At 36.6% G+C, this 25,528-nt stretch overlaps 1 protein-coding gene across 1 annotated transcript; it reads right to left on the bottom strand.

Moving 5' to 3' along the window:
* Positions 1–7,104: 7,104 nt before the first annotated feature.
* LOC113075369 (uncharacterized) lies at positions 7,105–9,570 on the bottom strand. Its single transcript, XM_026248070.1, has 4 exons — positions 9,416–9,570; positions 8,448–8,639; positions 8,222–8,318; positions 7,105–8,048 (listed from the first exon to the last, which is right to left on the bottom strand). The coding sequence occupies exon 4, from the start codon at positions 8,026–8,028 to the stop codon at positions 7,105–7,107; it is 924 nt and encodes a 307-aa protein (XP_026103855.1). The 5' UTR covers positions 8,029–8,048; positions 8,222–8,318; positions 8,448–8,639; positions 9,416–9,570.
* Positions 9,571–25,528: the final 15,958 nt, after the last annotated feature.

A 25,528-nucleotide genomic window follows, 5' to 3' on the forward strand; every position in this document is an offset into this window, starting at 1 on the left:
ACGAATTATGCCTCTTTTTACTCGTAGTGATGTAGTAAACGAGCTACAAGCGAGTTTGCCTGAAAACAAGCTTTCCTCCGCTCTGTACAAAATACGTTGATCTCAATGCGCTGGCCTAAGGGACCGTCTGCAAAGTGCGAAACGCGAAAAAGGTTACTAATAAAATACTCAATAACTTCACAGTAACACACTGTAAGTGTCACCAAATTCAGTTCACACATCACTGCTCTCCTGCTGCTTATACTACAATGTTGGTTTTAAAAATAGTTGCTTTTGCACAATTTCTATGATTTTTTTTTATTATGAAAACGTTAATAACGTTACTGTAACACACTGTACTTTCACCAAATTCAGTTCACACATCACTGCTCTCCTACTGGTTATACTACAACACTTATATTGAAAATAGTTGCTTTTGCACAATTTTTATGATTTTTTTGTTATGAAAAAGAGTTAATAACTTTACTGTAACACACTGTACTTTCACCAAATTCAGTTCACACATCACTGCTCTCCTGCTGGTTATTCTACAACAATCATTTTGAAATTAAATGATGTTGCACATTTTGTATTATGAAAAATAGTTAATAACTTCACCCTTATAGAACATAATAGTTAATAACTTTAATTTAACACACTGTACTTTCACCAAATTCAGTTCAAACATCACTGCTCTCCTGCTGGTTATACTACAACGTTCATTTTGAATGTAATTGCTTTGGTACATTTGTTATGATTATATATTAAGAAAAATAGTTAATTACTTTTCTGTTACACACTGTACTTTCATTAAAATCAGTTCACACATCACTGCTCTCCTGCTGGTTTTACTACAACACTCATATTGAAAATATTTGTGCCTGCACATTTTTTATGATATTTCTTATTATATTTCTTCTTATTAAAATAAGTTACTGTAAACTTAATGACACTGTGAGAGTATATTTTTATAAAAAATGTGTAAAAGGTATTATTTTCAAAATGAGTGCTGTATTATAACCAGCAGGAGAGCAGTTATGTGTTAACTGAATTTGGTGACAGTACAGTGTGTTACAGTAAAGTTATTAACTATTTTTCTTAATAAAAAATCCTAAAAAATGTGCCAAAGCAATTACATTCAAAATGAAAGTTGTAGTATAACCAGCAGGAAAGCAGTGATGTGTGAACTGAATTTGGTGAAAGTACAGTGCATTACAGTAAAGTTATTAACTGTTATGTTCAATAATGGTGAAGTTAATAACTATTTTTCATAATAAAAAATTATAAAAAATGTGCCAAAGCAATTACTTTCAAAATGAAAGTTGTAGTATAACCAGCAGTAGAGCAGTGATGTGTCAACTGAATTTGGTGAAAGTAAAGTGTGTTACAGTAAAGTTATTAACTATTTTGTTCAATAAAGGTGATGTTATTAACTATTGTTCATAATAAAAAAATCAAAAAAATGTGCCAAAGCAATTATTTTCAATATGAGTGTTGTAGTAAAACCAGCAGGAGAACATTGATGTATGATCTGATTTTGATGAAAGTACAGTGTGTTACAGTAAAGTTATTAACAATTTTTTAAAATAAAAAAAATATATAAAAAATGTGCCAAAGCAATTATTTTCGATATGAGTGTTGTAGTAAAACCAGCAGGAGAACATTGATGTATGATCTGATTTTGATGAAAGTACAGTGTGTTACAGTAAAGTTATTAACTATTTTTTATAATAAAAAATCATAACAAATGTGCCAAAGCAATTACATTCAAAATGAAAGTTGTAGTAAAACCAGCTGCAGAGCAGTGATGTGTGAACTGAATTTGGTGAAAGTACAGTGTGTTACAGTAAAGTTATTAACTATTGTTCAAAATAAAACATCATAAAAATTGTGCCAAAGCAATTACTTTTAAAATGAAAGTTGTAGTATAACCAGCAGTAGAGCAGTGATGTGTGAACTCAATTTGGTGAAAGTACAGTGCATTACAGTAAAGTTATGAACTGTTATGTTCAATAATGGTGATGTTATTAACTATTTTTAATAATAAAAAAATCATAAAATATTTGCAAAAGCAATTTCTTACAAAATGAAAGTTGTAGTATAACCAGCAGGAGAGCAGTGATGTGTGAACTGAATTTGGTTGAAATACAGTGTGTTACAGTAAAATTATTAACTAATATGTTCAATAACGGTGACGTTATTAACTATTTTTCATAATAAAAATCTTAAAGAATGTGCAAAAGCAATTAATTTCAAAATGAGTGTTGTAGTATAACCAGCAAGAGAGCAGTGATGTGTGAACTGAATTTGGTTAAAGTACAGTGTGTTACACTAAAGTTATTAGAAATTTTTCTTAATAAAAAATCATAACAAATGAGCCAAAGCAATTACATTCAAAATGAAAGTTGTAGTATAACCAGCAGGAGAGCAGTGATGTGTGAACGGAATTTGGTGAAATTACAGTGTGTTACAGTAAAGTTATTAACTATTATGTCCAATAATGGTGAATTCATTAACTATTTTTCATAATAAAAATTCTAAAAAATGTGCCAAAGCAATTACTTTCAAAATGAAAGTTGTAGTATAACCAGCAGGAGAGCAGTGATGTGTGAACTGAATTTGGTTGAAATACAGTGTGTTACAGTAAAGTTATTAACTATTATGTTCAATAACGGTGAAGTTATTAACTATTTTTCATAATAAAAATCATTAAGAATGTGCAAAAGCAATTAATTTCAAAATGAGTGTTGTAGTATAACCAGCAAGAGAGCAGTGATGTGTGAACTGAATTTGGTGAAAGTACAGTGTGTTACAGTAAAGTTATTAACTATTACGTTCAATAATGATGAATTTATTAACTATTTTTCATAATAAAAAATCTAAAAAATGTGCCAAAGCAATTACTTTCAAAATGAAAGTTGTAGTATAACCAGCAGGAGAGCAGTGATGTGTGAACTGAATTTGTTGGAAGTACAGTGTGTTACAGTAAAGTTATTAACTATTATGTCCAATAATGGTGAATTCATTAACTGTTTTTTTTTTCATAATAAAAATTCTAAAAAATGTACCAAAGCAATTACATTCAAAATGAAAGTTGCAGTATAACCAGCAGGAAAGCAGTGATTTGTGAACTGAATTTGGTGGAAGTACAGTGTGTTACATTACAGTTATTAACTATTATGTTCAATAATGGTGAATTCATTAACTATTTTTCATAATAAAAATTCTAAAAAATGTGCCAAAGCAATTACATTCAAAATGAAAGTTGTAGTATAACCAGCAGGAGAGCAGTGATGTGTGAACTGAATTTGGTGAAAGTACAGTGTGTTACATTAAAGTTATTAAGTATTGTTCAAAATAAAAAATCATAAAAAATGTGCCAAAGCAATTACTTTCAAAATGAAAGTTGTAGTATAACCAGCAGGAGAGCAGTGATGTGTGAACTGAATTTGATGGAAGTACAGTGTGTTACAGTAAAGTTATTAACTATTATGTCCAATAATGGTGAATTCATTAACTATTTTTCATAATAAAAATTCTAAAAAATGTGCCAAAGCAATTACTTTCAAAATGAAAGTTGTAGTATAACCAGCAGGAGAGCAGTGATGTGTGAACTGAATTTGGTGAAAGTACAGTGTGTTACAGTAAAGTTATTAACTATTATGTTCAATAACGGTGACGTTATTAACTATTTTTCATAATAAAAATCATAAAGAATGTGCAAAAGCAATTAATTTCAAAATGAAAGTTGTAGTCTAACCAGCAAGAGAGCAGTGATGTGTGAACTGAATTTGGTGAAAGTACAGTTTTTAACAGTAAAGTTATTAACTATTTTTCATAATAAAAAATAATAAAAAATGTGCCAAAGCAATTATTTTCAATATGAGTGTTGTAGTAAAACCAGCAGGAGAGCAGTGATGTGTGATCTGATTTTGTTGAATGTACAGTGTGTTACATTAAAGTTATTAACTATTAAGTCCAATTATGGTGAATTCATTAACTATTTTTCATAATAAAAATTCAAAAAAAATGTGCCAAAGCAATTACTTTCAAAATGAAAGTTGTAGTATAACCAGCAGGAGAGCAGTGATGTTTGAACTGAATTTGGTGAAAGTACAGTGTGTTAAATTAAAGTTATTAACTATTATGTTCTATAAGGGTGAAGTTATTAACTATTTTTCATAATACAAAATGTGCAACATCATTTAATTTCAAAATGATTGTTGTAGAATAACCAGCAGGAGAGCAGTGATGTGTGAACTGAATTTGGTGAAAGTACAGTGTGTTACAGTAAAGTTATTAACTCTTTTTCATAACAAAAAATCATAGAAATTGTGCAAAAGCAACTATTTTTAAAACCAACATTGTAGTATAAGCAGCAGGAGAGCAGTGATGTGTGAACTGAATTTGGTGACACTTACAGTGTGTTACTGTGAAGTATTTTATTAGTAACCTTTTTCGCGTTTCGCACTTTGCAGACTGCCCCTTAGGACTTGTCTCTCAGACGCCAGCGCATTGAGATCAACGTATTTTGTACAGAGCGGAGGAAAGCTTGTTTTCAGGCAAACTTGCTTTTAGCTCGTTTACTACATCACTACGAGTAAAAAGAGGCATAATTCGTGTACCAAAAACGTTTTGCTCGCGAGTTATTGATCCGGAAAAGTCGAATCTGTGAATATCTTGCCAGTTTTACCGAACTCGTCAAGTTACCAAAAACAGCCCTACCTTTCTTTTCATTCTTTTCCTGTGGATCCAAACCTGAAACCCAAATGGATACAGGCGATCCGAAGAGAGGAAGGGCATAGTTTTAATGTTAAAACAGGTAACGTTAGCACCTATGTTTGCAGCCGGCACTTCACTCCGGATGATTACAGTGGTGGCTGCGTTGTTCGTCGCCTGAAGAGTGGTGTCGTCCCAAGCCTATTCCCTTGGAACAACTTTACTGCTCCTTTGAGAAGGGAGTCAGTATATGACAGAACCTTAAAACGTCAGTCTATACAGCTATGCTGTGAAGATAGCGACATGGTGGCTAAGGCAGCAAGGATGGATCACGACTACGTGACACACCCACCTGCAGGTAAGATTGTTCATGTGTTTAGTTAACGCTAGTCAACTATGTGTACCGTTATTGGATAAATGCATTTATACCTGAACAAACTGATGTTTATATTATAAGCTGTTCACGAAATTCAACTAACGTTAGCCTACATCTGTAACATAGTCTCATGCTGTCTAACTGTAAGGGGCCAGAGATGGGCAGTAGGGGAGAGCGGGCACAACCTAACGCTTTTTGACTTTCTCTATTTTTGTAAACCTACTTTGGGTTTAGAGTGTTTATTTGTTCCCCCCAAAATTTTATAACACGACCATATAACAGTTTAAAATGTAATCCAAGAAATACAATAATACAAGAAATCTTAAAATATTTTCTCAATAAAATACAATTATTAAGTGTTCATATAAAATAATGTATTTTTTTTTAACAATAATGAAAAAATTATTGATGTGGCAGCTAGTAAATACACTGTTTCATCATACTAGCATGTGTGGAAGTATTTAAAACAATTGTGTTACAAATGGCCTTGTGTTAGGTTGTGCCCTGTTCTCCCCTATTTTAATTACATGTATTTAATTACTAATTTAATTACTTATTTAATTAAGTATTTTGTCATTTGTATTTTCCTTAACAAAAAATAAATGAAGTGTAATTTGTAATTAAATACTTAAAATACTTTTTATTCTTAAAAATACTGTGTTGTGTTGAAATGTAGCTTAAATATGTTAAGACTGGTTTTTAACTTCTTTATCTTTACAGGTACTCTGGATGAGGCTTTGGATTACATCCATGACCTAGAAGCCAAATTGCAAAACACTGGTCTACCACCCCCTACTCTCTTCAGCCGATACTGTGCGTCAGACGACCAAATATGTTTCTACACCAAATTTCCATCTGAGAGTGTTTTTACTATTTTTTGGGAGTCAATTGCACCATCTGCACTTAGACTGTTGTACTGGACCAAAGCACAGAGGGCAGGTGAGGAAGGCTGTGAAGATCCCAGCCCACCACGCATCATGCCATTAAAAGATGAGTTCTTGATGTACTCCATGCGGGTTGCTGTTGGCATGAAGGAGCAGCTCATTGCTGACATGTTTAATGTGAGCATTGCCAGGGTTAGCAGGGTTACCATCACCTGGGCCAATTATCTTTTTATGATGCTGAGCTCACTTCCCATCTGGATAAGCAGGGAAAAGGTTAAGTCCACTATGCCCATTAAATTCCAGCGGTACTGTCCCAATGTCAGAGTGATACTGGACTGCACAGAAATTGCCCTGGAAACAGCCTCAATCCCTGACCTTACAATCAGAAACATTTTCAAGTTACAAAAACAGGACGACATTGAAAGGGCTAATTGGAGTTGCTCCCAATGGTTTGGTGACATTCATCTCCCCCCTGTACACTGGGTGCATCTCAGATAAGGAGATCACCAGGATCAGTGGAGTCCTTCCCTTGCTGGAGCCAGGAGACGATGTCATGGCGGACAAAGGGTTCCTCATTCAAGACCTCCTTGCTGACGTTGGATCTAAGCTCATCATTCCACCTTTTAAGCATTCAGCTCAATTCGGCAAGGAGGAAACGGAACAAACCCAAGCCATTGCCCGCCTCAGAATTATAGTGGAAAGAGTGATCGGTAGGATAAAGTCCTTTCACATCTGGGACTCTCCCGTGCCGCTCACACTGATTGTCAGTGTGAATCAGATCTGGCTTAACTGCTGTGTTTTGGCAAATTATCAAGGACCTTTTTGTTTTGAAGAGTGAATTAATGTTTGGTATGTAAATAAAGTGTTAATAGTATGTAAATAATTTAATGTTCCCACATATTCTTAAAAATCAAATTAAATATAATTGTTATATTCTTAATATTTTTCTGTTGAAATGTGACTTTGATTTCACACAAAAAATAGATGAACAAATAAAACAATTTTGGTGAAAATTGTGCATCATTTAATTTTTTGGTATGCGTAACATCAACTGATAAATAAAAACTCATAACATCAAATATTTACAATAAAACAAATAACATTACAGATCATCAACATTAAGACAAACTGATTGGTAAGAAAAGATTAGTGTAATTTAAGGTATGCATTCATGTATGTGCCATAATAATATATATCTAATTGCTCTTTCATTTCCGCAATGAATGAGTCATCACGCCAAATTCTTTCCACGGTTAAAGTTGATAGGGTATCGGTAACAAAGTCACACCATGTCAGTCCTGTGATTGCCAGTTGGCCCTGAACCTGCCAGTAGTACTTATGTGAACGCCTCAGACTGGCGTAGCCTTCCTGCACCTTGAGGTGAGCAACCTGAGATGGATCAGTTTTTGTGCTGCTCTTCACTACAACCAGGCCAAAAGGAGGTGACTCTGAAGGGTCATACACCCGACCGTGTGGACTGGCCCCGAGATGTGGTGCGTCAGGGTGAATGACAAATCCTGCTGGTAACACATTAACTCGCAACAGTTCAGCATAGTTTGCCAGTACTTCAGGCTCCACTAGTAGCCCACGCTTCATTGCAGCTGTTTGCTTTGTGGAGCCTCTGATCATCTGAATAGCTGCAGACTCCAGCTCTGCACGACACGCCCTACTACAACAAGCATCCCAAAAACGACTAGCAGTCAGCCTTGGTCGCCGTAGCTGTGTCCACGCAGGACATTTGGATTGCTGCTGAGTTTCTTTTGCTATCTCGCAGGACAGCTGCGGTGACACTTCAAGAGACTGGAGATGCATTAACTGATGCAAGGTCGGGACAAAATGCAACCTGGGAAAAATGTGCTGCATCACAGGAAGGGATGGAAATTCTGGAGCCATGTGGTGTAGGAGGAGGTCACTGAACTTCTTGGGTGGACAGTGATAGGACATGGGGGATCCACGAGGGACAGACCCAAATTTAGATGGCGTCAACTCCATCTCAGAAAGCCCATCCAATACAACAGCCATGAGAGGTTGGGGCTGCACCTGGCTTAATTTGCTTCCAGATGCCATCATATATGGATCTGGCAGTGGTCCTAGACAAGAGAAACACAAGATTATTGGTCACACAAAAGAAAAGTTAGACATGAGTGCATAACTACATTTACATTTTATTCATTATATCTGAGGTAACCATCATTTGGTTAGTCATAACATTAAAAAAAACTTAACTTGCTCTCACAAAGCAAAAAAAAGTTAAATTAATCACCTGTATATGCCTTGTACAGTGTGGACCTCAGACCGTCCTTGCCAACTGTCTTGGGCTTTTGCACCACCAGCTCACTAACCGGTTCAGGATGGATTCCCTTAAAAGTAAAAGACAAAAAGCAATTACAGTCTGTAGTCACTACTGGGGGTGTTTTTATAATAATTTAGAGTTGTTATAGATACGCATCGGTTCTTAAATCATAATGACATGTTTATCACAAACCCACCTCTGTTCTTGGTCTGTGCCATCTTTGCAAGCCACTTGTGCAGGCCAGTGGGGGTGGAACAGCCTGCAGACCCAGCTGTGAATAATGTGCGGTCTGGTACAGGATGGCAACTATGTGATTGCAGAATCCTTTACCAGCCGCACAACTGCAGGAGAAAGCTTTCAGGTTGGCACTCTCTACATCCAGTGATATCTAGACACAATACATTAAATAGGTTACAAATAAGTCATACTTATGTTGCTACATCAATGTTCATAATAACATGAAACTATAACTTTCAGTAGGGTGACCAGATTTGAGTTGGTAAAAAAAAGGAAGAGTGAAGTGAGTTTGTGAGATATTTCATTGAGAGTAATGGGTGTGCAGAGCTGCGTACATAATGCAAATATGATTACATTTCATGTATGTTCAATGTTATTTTATTATATAGGTATCAAAAAAGAGGGCATGTCCGGGAAAAAGAGGACGTCTGGTCACCCTACTTTCAGTAAAATAATAGTAAGTGAAGAAAATGCCGCAACCGCAGCAAGAAGAGTGAACACGCAAGAACGGGCAACTTTTGCCAACCGGCATTCTGTCTGTCTATAGTCAAACCTCCAGTTTGTGAGGCTCCTCGCTCTTTCTCATTGACCTGAAGCATTTACCTCTCACTACTACCTGTCCCTGGATTATATTTGATACTATAACCGCATACAACAAGAAAACATTACGTGTTATCTCACATAGAAATACACAACTTTACAAGACAATTTCAGTAACATTTCACATTCAACGTTACCTAGTAACGTTACAGCTTCACCAAATTACTGGTTGTTATGTTAATCTCGTGCCTTCTCACTTAAACATACACACAACATATTCACTGCGATGTGTTATACCTTATATTACAAATTCGCAACACCTAAGATATACAGTTAACGTTAACAGAGTTATAACCGGTGCTATGGCTAAAGCTAGCTAAAGCTTACCTTGGTAATTGTGGATAAACTCTTCGTGGAAGAACTTGTATCCTTTGTCCAATTTGTTCCCTTTAGTGGACGAATGCACCTCCACACTCTTCACCACATCGGCGCTGGTGAACTTCTGAAGAAAACTCAGGCTCGTCGAAAACACTCTAGCTGACATTTCGATTTCTCCGCCAACAAAGCTCACACCGGAACTGGGTTTACACTTCGTTGACGTGTTTCCGGTTTTTGCGTAAATGGTCTATAATAACACTGTATAACAGATGTAGGCTATCTTTCATTTCGTTTTTCCTTTTTTATTCGAAATATTCACAAACTTACTTACCATGTCATCAACTATCCTATATTCCGATTCTCAAATCAAACAAACAAACAAACAAAGTGAGTGTGTTTGGTCGTTTAAAAATCTTTATAACAATAGAGTAAACTTTATAGTTAGCCTACTTCCACTGTGTTTATCTGATATGTAAAACACACGTCGGCAAATTATATATGGATAGATTGTTTTTGCTGCTCACACACTTCAAATGTAGGCTTTTGTTTTACCAGTGCTTATGTGTAGCCTATTTAAATGTATGGAATCTAAAATAAACATTATGAGGTTGAAGACACTGCATAGTTGTGATTATAACAGCGCTGAGCTCGTCCGTCTCTGGTTCAGCGACAACCAACGCGAATCTGTCAAATCGTTTGAATCTGGCAGTAATGTCACGAGTCACAACACTGAACATTCTAAATCCCATGGGGATAAGGTTAAATTATTATTTAAACTCAAAAGGTTGAACATTTTATTTTTAACCCTGAATACAAAAATGAAACAGAGGGGGCACAAGTCAGATCTGAGGGGGCATTGCCCCCTTGTGGCGCCGGGCCTGATTCCCAGGGACATGTTCGGTAAAAAATGTTAGCCCGGATGCACTGTAAATCGCTTTGGACAAAAGCGTCTGCTAAATGCATAAGTTTAATTTAATTTTAAATGAATGAGAATGTGTTTAGAGATTTGCAAATAGAGCCGAACTGCCTGAACGTGTTCAAGGTTGATCATAAAGAGTGCTTTATTTTACAAATTGGTTTAAGCTTGTGAGAATTTGGTTCAGAGATTGGAGTTTTATGTTTGAGCAATTCAGAAATACTGTAAGCTCTCTTATTCCGCTGAATTTCTGATCATTATCGCCCTCTCCCGTGATTTTTGTGCCCAATGCTACCACAGACATTATAATATTGCATAGATTTTTGGCACAATAGGGAGCAGCTGTCAATATGCAGAGTATTTAAATCTCTTTGAATGAGCGCTCGTGGTTCACTTTCACTTTCGATTTAACGATCACGCGCTCTGTGTAAAGGAAGATCAGATATTTGTCAATGAGCTCAGTATCTGTTGTACATATCTGTTGTGTTCTTTGATGGAATGTGGCTGCTTTTAAACTGTTACCATGGGTTTATTTCCCCCGTTTGAAATGTTCCATTAATTACCTTTAACTGAAATGCTTATATTGAAACATTTTGAATTCTGGGATAAAACTGTGCTAGATGTTAAGTTTTGTGAAGGATGGCCGCTGATGTGAAGCTTTTAATCTGTGTTTATGATCAATATAACAGTGACTGTGTAAAATAATGTATTTTAGGTATGGAAATGACATATTTTGAGTTTTGATATTTGGATATGGTCATTGCGCTACTTTAGGCATTACTTTAACCACCAGCCAACCACACATTAGTGTCAGGGAATTCTGGGAATGTCAGTTCACCGTTTTTCACTGTAAATTGTACAATTGCTCTTTTTCACTTCCAATTTGAGCATTGGTAAAATCACATTTGTTCAGGCATTCACAACACATTTGTAAAGAAAACGTCAAACTGCACTTACTTTCACTTTAATAGCATACAATCAGAACAGTACCCTAAAAAACAAACCATAAAATAGAAGTTTACACACCTGGACAACAATACTCGGTGAACTGCTTGGTCAGTCCTCCCCTTTTGACTGGTAACAATGGTAACGACAGTCAAAGGTCAGATGATGACGACACTCCTGACAAACGAAACGAGCCGAAGTGCGCATTTGAAGTGCGAATGCGTCACAGGAGCGCGACGAAAGCTGACGAATTTCGAAAGCGAATTCAAATGCGCCCTTCAGTTCCCATGTAAGTGAAGTGTAGATCTATGGACACTACGCACCCTACCATATCCCAGAATAACTTGCGCGCACATGACGACGGTGGCAGGTGAGAGTTCTGTGGAGGACTTCACATTGATATGTAAGTAAATACCTAGCGAAAGTGTTAAAAGCCAGGGTTTTTTTTTTTTTTACATGAAGCCCACAAACAATAAGACAGCTGCTATATAAGACAATGGTCTTTCTCTTTGTTGTGTTTTTGAAGTGCTGTCATGCATGACATGTTTACAAATGTTTTAACCAAACTTTAGCACTGCAGTATTTTGTATGCATGTCCTGCTGTGTCATATTTTCTATTGATAAAATTACAAATCTGTCTTTATATTTTTCATAGGTGTTTCCATTTTCTCTTGTTTTATTACTATTCTGGAGCGAGTGAGCCTGCTGGGAAAGACACAAAAATGCAAAGTTAATAGTACATTTTTAGCTGAAATTCCTTGTGCTGTTGTTGTTAACAGGTACAGTTTATTTGCTAAGTGTCCTGGGACAGGTGAGGAGTGAGTGAGTGTCCTGGGACAGGTGAGGAGTGAGTGAGTGTCCTGGGACAGGTGAGGAGTGAGTGAGTGTCCTGGGCCAGGTGAGGAGTGAGTGAGTGTCCTGGGACAGGTGAGGAGTGAGTGAGTGTCCTGGGACAGGTGAGGAGTGAGTGAGTGTCCTGGGACAGGTGAGGAGTGAGTGAGTGTCCTGGGACAGGTGAGGTGTGAGTGAGTGTCCTGGGACAGGTGAGGAGTGAGTGAGTGTCCTGGGACAGGTGAGGAGTGAGTGAGTGTCCTGGGACAGGTGAGGAGTGAGTGAGTGTCCTGGGACAGGTGAGGAGTGAGTGGAGCTGTTCAGGGAGGACATCAAACTCCAGAAAGAGAGAGAGAGAAGAGCGCAAGTTTTATCTTGTTTTCTCTTTTCTCTTATTATCCTCCGAGTCTCTGAGGAGCTGCTGGCCATTCACCAAGAGACTCACCTCCTGAAGACCCCAGAACACATGGAGGCAGCGCTGGGCTCAAACTGATGGTGTTTTACTGATGTTAAACCTAAACTATGCTGTAAATGGTTGTAAAAAGTACTTTCAGTTATGTATAGAACAATGCAGTGCTAATTGACATAGGCCTAGCATTTATTATTTCAGGACAACTAGAGCCCCAGATACAGATCCCCTGTAAAGTTACGTGACATAGACTGAAGTCAGATTCCCAGTGAAATGCTCTCAGACAGCAAGTGCAATGAGTTTGCATCCTTCTTTTCTGAGAAGATCATCAATATCAGGAAGGCGATTAGCACATCCTCAAGTAATACAGTTAGAAATACCAAGGGTTCACACAAAACAAGGGGAATCTGCTTTTAGTTTCTATGCCACTCGAAGTTGGAATCATCTTCCAGAAGAGATCAGATGTGCTAAAACACTAGTACATTTAAATCTAGACTTAAAACTCATCTGTTTAGCTGTGCATTTATTGAATGAGCACTGTGCAATGTCCGAACTGATTGCACTATATTTTCACTGTTTTTTTTATGTAAAATAATTTTGTAACTGTTTTTAAATTCATTTTAATTAAGTAAATTTTTTAATCATTATAAAAGTTTTAAAATTGCTTGTTTTATTTTTGTTATAATATTTCTTATGATTAATTTACTTTCTTTTATGTAAAGCACTTTGAATTACCATTGTGTATGAAATGTGCTATATAAATTAACTTGCCTTGCCTAGTGTGTTAGTGGGCTTATATATATATATATATAAATAAACACACACACATACCGGTCAGAGTTTGGGATCAGAATGATTTTTAATGTTTTTTTACAGGAGTTTATTTTACTCATCAAGACAGCATTTATTTGATCAAAAATACTGGAAAACATGTAATATTGTGAAATATTATTAACATTTTTCTATTTTAATATACATGAGGGTGTAATTTATTCATATGATGTGCAGCTGTATTTTCAGCATCATTCCTCCAGTCTTCAGTGTCACATGATCTTCAGAAATCAGAATAATATGATGATTTATTATCAGAGTTGTGCTGCTGAAACTGTGATACTTCTTTCAGGATTCTTTGATGAATGAAAAGTTAAAAAGAAGACCATTTATTTAAAATAGAAGACTTTTCTAACAATATTCACTACAGTTCAATAGTTTGGGGTCAGTAAATTTGTATCCTTTCTTTTTTTATAAGAAATTGTATTCTTTGTTAGATTTTAGAATCTTTTATTCAGGATGTGTTAAATTGATAAGAAGTGATATCAAAGATTAACATTGTTAGAAGAGATTTATATTTTGAATAAACGCTGTTCTTTAAAAAAAAATTATACATCGAAGAATCCTTTAAAAAGTATCGCAGATTCCAAAATAATATTTGGTAGCACATCTATTAATAGTTCTAATAATAAATTATCATATTTTCATGATTTCTAAAGATCATGTGACACTGAAGACTGGAGGAATGATGCTGAAAATACAGCTGCACATCACAGAAATAAATTATATTTTAAAGGATATTAAAATATAAACCATTATTTTATATATTTTATTTTGATAATTTTTAATTATTACTGAAATACAACCTTTTTTTGTTTCAAACAGTTAATTGAACAATAATAAACGAAGTACCTGAAGCTGACAATGAAGTAAATGTATAATAATTAGCAAAGATGATTAATTTAGCGCTGTAAACGCGCGTGTGAGGGGCGGAGACACGCCGCAGAGCGTCAGACGCGCGTGAGGACCAAACACAGCAGAACGGTAGGAAACTTCACTCCTCTTATTATTTCTCTTTTACTCTAGCGGTTTATTTTTAGATACGTGATCTGAGTCTTTCATGGAGTTGTAGAGTTATTAGAGAAATAGAGTTATTTTTTACATTCTTTGGTCGAAATTTTCAGATCGGCACTTCGGAGCCTGTTCGCGACTCGGTTGATTCAGATCGGCACTTCGGAGCCTGTTCGCGACTCGGTTGATTCAGATGGGCACTTCGGAGCCTGTTCGGGACAGATCGGGACTTTGGAGCATGTTTGAGATTTTTTAAAATTAAAATTGTTGGGTTATTTTATTTCTTTTTAAACACTTTTGGGTAGTTTCAAATTTACCACGTGTTGGGTTAAACCTGCTGGGTTGCGTCGCTGGGTTGTTTCAGGTCAGCGCTGGGTTATTTAACGCGCCTTGAAGATCGCTCCCCAACTGTCATTTTGGAAGAACAACGGGGCAAAGCCACGGCTTTCAACGGTTTTAAGGTAAGTTTATTTAATGTTTTCTTTAATAATTATTTTAAATTGGCAGAATTCTAACTTTTTTTGAGCAACATTACTGTTAAACTTCTATAGGCCAACATTATTTACGTTAAATTATGAACAGTTTACCTCAAACGGGCAACCTACGTAACGTTACTCACATAATCGTGCTAAGGTATCTAAGACGACAGATTATTACAGTTTTATTAAGTTTCAGACAGTGACGGATGGCTGAAATATGCGAATATCTGTGAAAATAGAGGAAAAAGTCGTTTCTGACACTGAAAAGCGAATTTAACATTTAAGTGAGTCAATTTAGTTCAAATAAGTGAATACGACTATCTGCTCTAATGTAAACGCCTGCAGTTGTCCATATCGACATGTAAATCATACAAATTACGTACAATATAGTCAGACCGCAGGTCTAAAAGAACCGACGATCCGGTTCAAATAAACCGGTTCAGTAATTCTCGAACAAAGTGATTCCCGGAAAAGAATCGACGTCTCAGGGCATTTCAAAGTGGCGCACGCACAGCGGACGTAGGCCGAGTTAGTGAGTTAGTAATGATTTAATGCTTGTGTGGTTTATAAAGACTTTTTACATACAAGTTATAATTCAAAATGTTGTTTTTTCCTTTCAGAAAAGCACATGGATACACTTGTGAGAGAAAAACTCTTCGAGCTCAGTCTTATTGAGGCGTCAAACGGTAAGTTCTTGTTTATTATACATTTTACATAATTGTTTGTCTGTTATAATCAACTAACGTTAACCCTCACTTAACTTAAACGCACATTTTTATTTCGTGCATAAAGCTGCACTTTATGTAACTTTATGTTCAGATTACATAATTTATGAGCGTAAACTTCATATACCAATTTTCCAGATCGTGTTTTTGACTTGTCCTTATCACTTTGGTACACCTATAAGTGTATATGGACTGTTTTAAAGCTGGGGAGTAACCCAGTACCTGCGTGACTTGTCATAGAAATGTCTGCGTGTGCGCATGCAGTGTGATCTCCCTCAGTGTGCCAGTGACTGTGTGTTTGATAAAGCCAGGATATTAACATAAAACTGTGATTTATAATGACTGGAACATCCCATTGATTAGACAGTTTGAAAGCACACCTTTCAGCCAACCACTAGAGCATATTCTGCTTCTGTAGACCAACTCATAGGTGAATTTAACTCATAAACATGATGGACTCAATTTCATGATGAACTTCACACAGTTAATTGAACTGAATCACTGTTATTAACAGTTAACAAAATAAAACACTTTGTATTTTCTTTTACTTTATTTTATAGGTTGGAACAAACATGGAATTCTTTAACTGAGCAGAGTACACAAAACCCCATACAACTGTCGTGGCGATTTAAAAATGCCAGCAGATCTCTCAGGCATTGATCATAATTAAAGGACAGGTAAGGAGGATATTCTGGACTATTTTCAAAAGGAATTGCAAATTGTATATTTAATTGCATTTTTCCACATGTGGACGCATACATTGTGACAGTCCAAACGCAATTGAAACGCATTTGAATTTCAGATGCTTTACACAGAAAGCTGTCAATTTGTGTCAAGGGTGGGACTATACTATGGGGCATGTTTGTATTGGGAGATATTTTGTAGTTTTTACCCCAAATCTCTCACTGTTTCCACTCTGATGCACGTCAGCAAAACAACATTGCAGTTCTACTCTGATTTACCTATTTGCATCTTAACCTATATTTTATTCATCAGGTGAAAAGCATTTTGCACAATTGTCTTTGAGTGACATCACCTCCCAATACAAACACTCTCCATAGTATGGTCCCACCTCTGACAAAAATTGACAGCTTTTAATGTGAGGCATTGGAAATTCAGATGCTAAAGTAATTGCAATTCCATTTGAGTTTTGGCAGGTAACATGTGCGACACAGTGAAAAAACAGACATGGTAATTCATAAAACCTCATGTACTTGTTCTTATGATGCATCTATGCTAACATTATTCTGTTTCTCTCTTATTCCGAGGTCACTGTTGCCACCAGATCCAGTCTGTATCCAGATCAGAGGGTCACTGCAGTCGCCCGGATCCAGTACGTATCCAGACCAGATGGTGGATCAGCACCTAGAAAGGACCTCTACATCCCTGAAAGACAGCGGAGACCAGGACAACTAGAGCCCCAGATACAGATCCCCTGTAAAGACCTTGTCTCAGAGGAGCACCAGGACAAGACCACAGGAAACAGATGATTCTTCTGCACAATCTGACTTATTTTCCTATTTAATATTGTAAAGCTGCTATGATGCAGTATTTGTTTAATATGACAGGCTTATTACTCATAATACATGGAAAATACAGCTGCAAACGGACTTTGCTTTTCCATTTGAAATTTGGCAGTCCCTGTGCATTCATGAAAACGGAAACAGTAATTTTTGTTCAGTGTTTTTGAAACAGTGTTTTTGTTCAAGATTTGCAATTGTGTTTGGATTATGTCACAATGTGTCACATGTGGAAAACGCAATTGAAAATATAATTTGCAATTCCTTTTGAAAATTATCCTTCCGTTGACAGGCTCTATAGCACAGTACACTGCTCTCAAGTGTAGATCTTTGCTTCAGAGCTTAAGTGTTTGACAATAGTACACCCAAAAATGAAAATTGTCATTAATTATTCACCCTGGTCTGAAAGCTCTCGAAATTCATCGAAAATATCTTAACTTGTGTTCTGAAGATGAACGAAGGTCTTACGGGTTTGTAACGACATGATATAAATTTATAATATACATTTTAGGACATCTTTAAATGATTTTACATTTAAATGTAAAAAATGTTAATTGTCAATGTCATTTCACTGTGTATTTAAATAGCTAAACATGTAAAAATGTAATAGTTAAACAGCTAGACACCGGTCATTCCGAAATAATTTTCTTATTTATTGCAACTGTATTTGTTTTTTTTTTTTTTTGTTTTTTTTTGGATTTGCTGGAAACAAAAAAAAAAGGGAAAATTGCATGTTGTTTGTCAGTGGTACAAATTTGTGAATGTCAGATTCCATTAAAATTATTTTTAACAGTCTAAATAACCTGTATTCTTCATTATTTATTAATCCATGATTGCTTTGTTAAGCAAAAGTGAAATTATGAGAATAACCCAGCAAGAATAACCCAGAACCAAAAAAATGCAAACACACAAAGGGTAAAAATTTCAATCTTGGGTTTTCTCAATAACCCAGCATGCTGTTCTGTCTAATATTTACCCAGCGCTGGGTTGCCAATTGGGTTATTTTTAACTCCGCTTTTTTTTAGAGTGTATTAGCGAACGAAGAAGCCTGCGTTTTGTTAAGAAAGTTAACATTAACGTTACATATTTCCTAAATGAATCATAACATACTTGTTTTCACATGTACTTTTACATGTGAAAACAATTGTTATGATTCAGTTAGCCTAACGTTAGTTGTCTAAGATGCAGTTTTTAAAGATTAAAAGTTTTAAAATGAGTGTCTGTCGATCAGCATCACAAGTGTTGGCTAAGGCGTTAGCTTCAGAACGAATAGGCTAGCTAGTTACGTTACTTGTTGCTCAAAAATATGTAACGTCAATGTTAACTTACTTAACAAAACGCAAATATATACATCGATGGTAATTGATTTAACTATGTGCAGAGACATTTAATGTATATTAGAAAACTCATTCTAATTCATTCCCACTCTTCTTCGGTGGTAACTTAACCCAACTCCGTGCTTCCTGTAATGAAAGCTGTCAATCAAGGTACAAGGATGTCCCTGTGTGAAAGTGACCAATCATAAGAGGGTCAGTGCCCTCCTTGGTTTCCGCCCCCAAATTGTCAAAAGTCATGTAGACTCGAGCGAGCAGAAATCAGCTGAGCGAGCAGAAATCCACCGCGCGAGCAAAACAGCACTCCGCGAGCAGAAGCCCGCTGCGCGCGAGCAGGATTCCACTGCACAAGCAGAGTTAACCTATGCGAGTATGCCAGGCGCTCGCTCGCAGCTACATGTACACCTCTCGGTTGTTGAATTTGTGCGCGAGTACTTTTATCATGCCAACTTAAGGTTCATTTTTGCGCGTGTGAAATAACATAATGTGCTCGTGAGCATGTCTTACACGCTCATAACTTTTGACTAAAATGTAACGCCATAGAAAACCATCTCAGCAAAATTAAAGATGGACAGACACATGCTCATTACCTTGGGCAGCACACACAGAATGAGCTAATACAGATTGTGAGTGGCAAAATTCTGGAAGCAATAGTGACTCAAATAAGAGACTCAAAGTACTTCTCCATTATCTTGGACTGTACACCTGACATTAGTCACCAAGAGCAAATGTCCATTATTCTGAGAAGCGTGGCTTTAAGGGGAAAGCCAGAGATCAAGGAGCACTTCCTCGACTTTGTAAATGTTGAGGCTACAACAGGTTTAAATCTGTCCACTGTCATCTTAAATAAGCTGAATGAGCTGAAGATTTCATTTGAAGATTGCAGAGGGCAAGCTTTTGATAATGGGGCCAACATGAAAGGCAAGAACCAAGGACTACAAGCCAGACTGCTCAGAAGAAATCCCAGAGCCGTGTTTGTCCCATGTGGAGCACATACTCTAAACCTTGTAATTGCAGATGCTGCCAAATCTTCAAAAGATGCAGTCGGGTTCTTTGGACATGTGCAAAAGCTCTTCACCTTCTTTTCAGCTGGCACACAAAGATGGAGTGTTTTAAAGAAACACGTGAAGATAACCATGAAGTCATGGAGTGACACAAGATGGGAGAGTAGGCTCAAAAGCGTTCATGCAATAAGGCACCAGGCATCTGAGGTTCGGGAGGCATTACTGGAAGCCAGACAGACAATCAATGATCCTGTGGCCAAAGTAGAGGCACAAGCACTTGCAGAGGAAGTTGGGTCCTACCGCTTCTTGATTTGCTGTGTCGTATGGTGTGAGATACTGACTATTACAAACATAGCGAACAAGCTCCTCCAATCCGCCTCAATGCAGTTGGATATAGCAGTTAATTTAATCTCGAATGCAAAGGCTTCCCTCACTACATACCGGGACACTGGATTCTCTGAGGCACAGACAACAGCCACAAGCATTTGCGAAGTAATGAATGTGGAGGCTGTTCTGAAAGAGAAGAGACTGAGAAACAGCAAGAGGCATTTCAGCTATGAGGCTCCTGATGAACCAATGACTGATGCACTGAAAAACCTTGAAGTCAACTTCTTTAACATTGTGGTCGACTCTGCTGTGACATCCATGGATAAGAGATTTGAAACACTCAACCAGGTGAAATCCAAATATGGAGTGTTGCTAAACTTCAGCACTGCCTCACAGATGTCTAGTGAATATTTAAAGGCTCACTGCATGGAAGTTCAAAATACTCTAACCTTCAGAGATGACTATGACATCAGTGGAATGGATCTGGCACACGAGATTCAGAATTTACCTGATCTGCCATCAGATAAGATGACTGCATTTGAGTTGCTTTCATTTCTCTGTGAGAAAAACCTGGAGGAACTCTATCCTAATCTTTGGATAGCCCTAAGAATTGCAGTCACCCTGCCTGTAACAGTAGCATCGTCAGAGAGGAGCTTTTCAAAATTAAAGCTCATCAAAAGCTACCTGAGGTCTTCAATGTCACAGGAACGTTTGAGTGGATTGACCATCATGAGCATAAATCATGATGTGGGGAAACACCTGTCCTATGATGACATCATTGATGATTTTGCCTCAAGAAAGTGCAGAAAAGGAATATTTTGATGGTAGGATTTTAATTCAAACATTCAAATGTTTACGCATTTGTAACATGTAACGAGTAACATGTAAGATTGTGTAAATTACTGTTTAACTAACTATGTGATATTCTTCTCAGTTTCTTCTAGACAGTCCAAATAGACTGGTGTTGCCCATACTGATGCCGAAAATGCCCAGGCTGTAGAGAGAACCTAAGTTAATCCCAAAAGCCAAAGCTCAGAGTTATAATTTATTATTTTCTTCTTATTTATGTTTACGTTAATATTCACTTACTTAATAATATTCACTTGTTATCTTAATATTCTATAGGAAATACTCTATTCAATAAATATTGTTTGTTTGAACCTCATTCTGTTCTATATTGTTGTTCTATATTGTCGACTGTTTTGTTTAAAGGAGGGAGGATTGTATTGGGATCACTGAAGTGTCAGGTGTGACTGTGTGGCAATGGCAAATGGTTTACATAGCTCACGGCGTCACGGGTCAGTTAGAGGGCCCCTTAGCAGAATTTTGCTTAGGGCCCCAGGGAGGTCAGGATCGGCACTGATTACGGTGGAGGGCTTTGAGCAGAGTCATTCTGAATACACACTGTATTCTAATGATCCAGGTTTGTTCTGCAATAAAATGCTGTTTGTTTTCAGTTCTTGTTTCTTTCTATCAGCATTTTCTAATCTGAGCCGTAGCTGCAAATGAGTAGCTATTTAACAAAAATATATTCATCACCTTTACCAACTAAGAGGTATTACAAAGGGATAGCTCACCCAAAATAAATATTCTGTCATTATGTACTCACCCTCAAGTTATTCCAATCATATATGAGTTTTTTTTTTTTTTCTGAACACGAAAGAAGATATTCTGAAGAATGTTGGTAACCAAAACATTTGTCGGTAGCCATTGACTTCCATAGTATTTTTTTTTCTTTCTTTCATATATGGAAGTCAGTGTGGAAGTAAAAAAAAAAAAAAAAAAAAATCTCTTCTCTCTGGTTACTAGTGCAATACATTATTTACTTTAAGTGTTATAGCCAGGCATATCACGGCACCCATGGCACTTCTGTTAAAGATGGGGATGTAACCCCAGTGTGTCCTGACTAAAAACCTGTCAAGAGACTCCCTTTTCTGTTTAGTCTTTGAGTCTGTGTGAAACATTGTCTGGAGTGCTGTGCAGCACCCAAGTTTGTGTTATTTTCTTTTCTTTAGTTTTTTTAATAAATTGAATTTTAGAATAATTTAGAATCATTAATCATTTATGTGAATGTGATTTATGTAATTTATAGATTTTATAATTAAAACGATTTTCTGTCATTTTCTGTTGAAATATTTTAGATTACTTATTTTATGGCTCTTTCAGTTTCAGTAATAGTGTGGTTTAAAGGAATTTCTCTTCAGCAGTAAGCAAAAAGATCTCTGTTTGAAAGGTTTAACGTCAAAGGACAATGTTGTGAAGCAGTATTTTCCCATTGCATATTTTTCTTGTGTGTGTTTTTATTAGATATTAATGGATATCACCCTGTGTCTCTATAGTGTTCCTGGTTGTACCTTAATCATGCAATCATGTATTCATCGAACTATCTGCTATGCACTAGTAAAGTGTCTGTCAGATGCATACTGTAAATGTGCCTTTAGACAACATGTGCTAAATGTGCTATATTAAGAAATAAGTCTTGAGTGAGAGTGTGTTTTAATGGACATGGGAGCATCTTCACTGATATCAGACATTTCTCTCAGCACATACAGCAACACAGTTTAGAAAGTCAGAAAATAACTAGGAAATTCAATCAGATTTTGAGATTATGATGACTAAAAATATATGGGAAACTCACTGGGTTTTGCAGTTAATATAAGAAATTTAGGTTGACTTTTCACTTTTCCCCCCCCATTTGGTCCTTTTTTGACTATCTTGAGGTGAAATGTTAACCCTGCTGTATTGGATGCTTTAATGTGAAAATGTGAAGTTACACACATGCCTTAAAGAGCAGATATTAATCTCTCCGTTGAAAATTTTAGATTTCACTTATTTACTATAAGTTCAAGGATCGAAAAACAACATTTAATTAAAGAAAAAAAACCTTAACGGACACCATTTTATGGCGTAAATTTAATTATTTATTTATTGTCCTGTTTGTATCTTGACAGATGCGGAAACTATCAAATGTTTTGTTGTATGTTCGCAGTATATGCTCTTAAATAGTGTGAAAACGGTGTTTGAAGAGCGTTTAAAAATGAGAATACTGTAAAAGACTAACTTAAACAGTTTATACGACTGTAATTTTCCCCAAGGACCTCAGAAATGAAAGTGAAAGTGTGATTTCATAAATCCGCCAGTGAGGGCAGCAAAGCTCTCAATGCAACCCGGAAGAGACCTAGTCAACTTTAATGTCGATCAGTTCAGAGCGCTTCTCGAAAAACGTAAATTGTTAAAAATTAAAGCAAAAAAACAAAAAAGGCTCTAGTTTTTAAATGCTTTCCCTGTAGAATGTTTTCGCGTTTCGTGTTCACTATTTTATTGTTTCACTCTTTTCTTGGTGATACGCTGCAAGTTAAGAACAGTTATTTTAGTTTTCAGAAAATAACGACCTACAAACTGCAGTCACTAACTAACACAGTGTGCATAGTTTATACTATTATAAAACTGCTTGTAAAATACAGTTTACAGTATTCTTTATAATAGAGTTTGCTATCAGGTTTTCTTTTTTTTATTAGTTTTATCCACGTGTCTGTTCGTCAGAGAAACATTACCTTCACTTCAAGTTCACAGCCCTTTCCAAAGCAAACACACTCCCAGAGTTCAGTGCTGAGGCTGTTGCTGACGACAGACAGATCAGACACTACAACAATAAAGATAAATCGGTTATTAAGCCTCTTATTAAGAAACCAAAACTAGATCCTAGTGAACTGGCAAATTATAGGCCTATTTCAAATCTTCCATTTAATGTCTTAAAATTTTAGAAAAAGTGAAAGGGATAGTTTACCCAAAAATCATAATTATGTCATTAATGACTCACCCTCATGTCGTTCCAAACCCGTAAGACCTCCGTTTATCTTTGTGACACAGTTTAAGATGTTTTAGATTTAGATGTGGCTGACACTCCCTCTGAGTTAAGACAAACCAATATCCCGGAGTAATTCATGTACTCAAACAGTACACTGACTGAACTGCTGTGAAGAGAGAACTGAAGATGAACACCGAGCCGAGCCAGATAACGAACAACAGACTGACTCGTTCTTTTGGCTACCTGTTAAGTTCTGTATCAGTTACAAAGTATCATTACTTACCTATAAGGCCCTAAATGGTTTAGCTCCTGCGTACCTAACTAGCCTTCTACCACGTTACAACCCATCACGCACCCTAAGGTCACAAAACACTGGACTTTTGGTAGTTCCTAGGATAGCAAAGTCCACTAAAGGAACCGGAACCGGAACACTTCACATAACACCGTACTTTCTACATCATTAGAAGAATGGCATCTACGCTAATATTTGTCTGTTTCTCTCTTGTTCCGAGGTCACCGTGGCCTCCAGATCAGAGGGTCACTGCAGTCGCCCGGATCCAGTACGTATCCAGACCAGATGGTGGATCAGCACCTAGAAAGGACCTCTACATCCCTGAAAGACAGCGGAGACCAGGACAACTAGAGCCCCAGATACAGATCCCCTGTAAAGACCTTGTCTCAGAGGAGCACCAGGACAAGACCACAGGAAACAGATGATTCTTCTGCACAATCTGACTTTGCTGCAGCCTGGAATTGAACTACTGGTTTCGTCTGGTCAGAGGAGAACTGGCCCCCCAACTGAGCCTGGTTTCTCCCAAGGTTTTTTTCTCCATTCTGTCACCGATGGAGTTTCGGTTCCTTGCCGCTGTCGCCTCTGGTTTGCTTAGTTGGGGTCACTTCATCTACAGCGATATCATTGACTTGATTGCAAATTAAAACAGACACTATTTCAACTGAACAGAGATGACATAACTGAATTCAATGATGAACTGCCTTTAACTATCATTTTGCATTATTGACACACTGTTTTCCAAATGAATGTTGTTCAGTGCTTTGGCGCAATGTATTTTGTTTAAAGCACTATATAAATAAAGGTGATTGATTGATTGAAAGGAGGTAGAGCTTTCTCACATTTGGCTCCCAAACTCTGGAATAGTCTTCCTGATAATGTTCGGGGTTCAGACACACTCTCTCTGTTTAAATCTAGATTAAAAACACATCTCTTTCGCGAAGCATACGAATAATGTGTCTTAAATTGTGACTGCAGTTCTGATCAAATGTGCATTCTTATTCTTTAACTCGGGTTAAACATTAATTTTACTTTGTTGGAACAGCAGCTATGCTAATGATGTCTCTATTTTGTTTCTATGTTTTGCCACAAGCTCCAGTCTGGATCCAGAACACCTGAGAAGAGATGATGCTGACCCTCAGAGGACCCCAGATGATGCTAACCCTGAATCAACAACAGAACTAACAAATATTGCCACTTACTATGCAGTCACATTATAATTGCTGTTAGTGTTCATCGTCTGGTTGACTACGTCTTGTATTAATTTTTCTGAAAATTCCTGTCATATGCACATAAACTGATTACCACTTATAAGCCACTACTAAATACTGTAGAAAAGTAATTTTCTGTAAAGTTGCTTTGTAATGAGTTGTATCGTAAAAAGCCCTATAAAAAAAAAACTTTTTATATGAATTAAATTTGTTCATTAAATTTTTTGAATGCTCCTGCTATTGTACCTGAAAATAAAACCCTGTTTATTTTTATTTGTGTATTATATGTATTTGTAATGTGTATCTTTGTTCTATTTTTTTATGTTATTTAAAAAAAAAATGAATAACAAAGATAAAATAATGACAAAGATTTTTATCTTCTCCAACTTTGGCCTAAATATCCATACTTTTCATATTTTGTTACCTTAATGTAACAAGCTTTGTCTTTATTATAGGGTTATTAGTTTGGCTGCTCAAACAGC

The sequence above is a fragment of the Carassius auratus genome, unplaced genomic scaffold, assembly GCF_003368295.1.
Source record: "Carassius auratus strain Wakin unplaced genomic scaffold, ASM336829v1 scaf_tig00016903, whole genome shotgun sequence".
Lineage (NCBI taxonomy): Eukaryota > Metazoa > Chordata > Actinopteri > Cypriniformes > Cyprinidae > Carassius > Carassius auratus.

Coding starts and splice junctions, on each gene's coding strand:
- LOC113075369 (XM_026248070.1), bottom strand. CDS start 8,028: ATGATGGCATCTGGAAGCAAATTAAGCCAGGTGCAGCCCCAACCTCTC.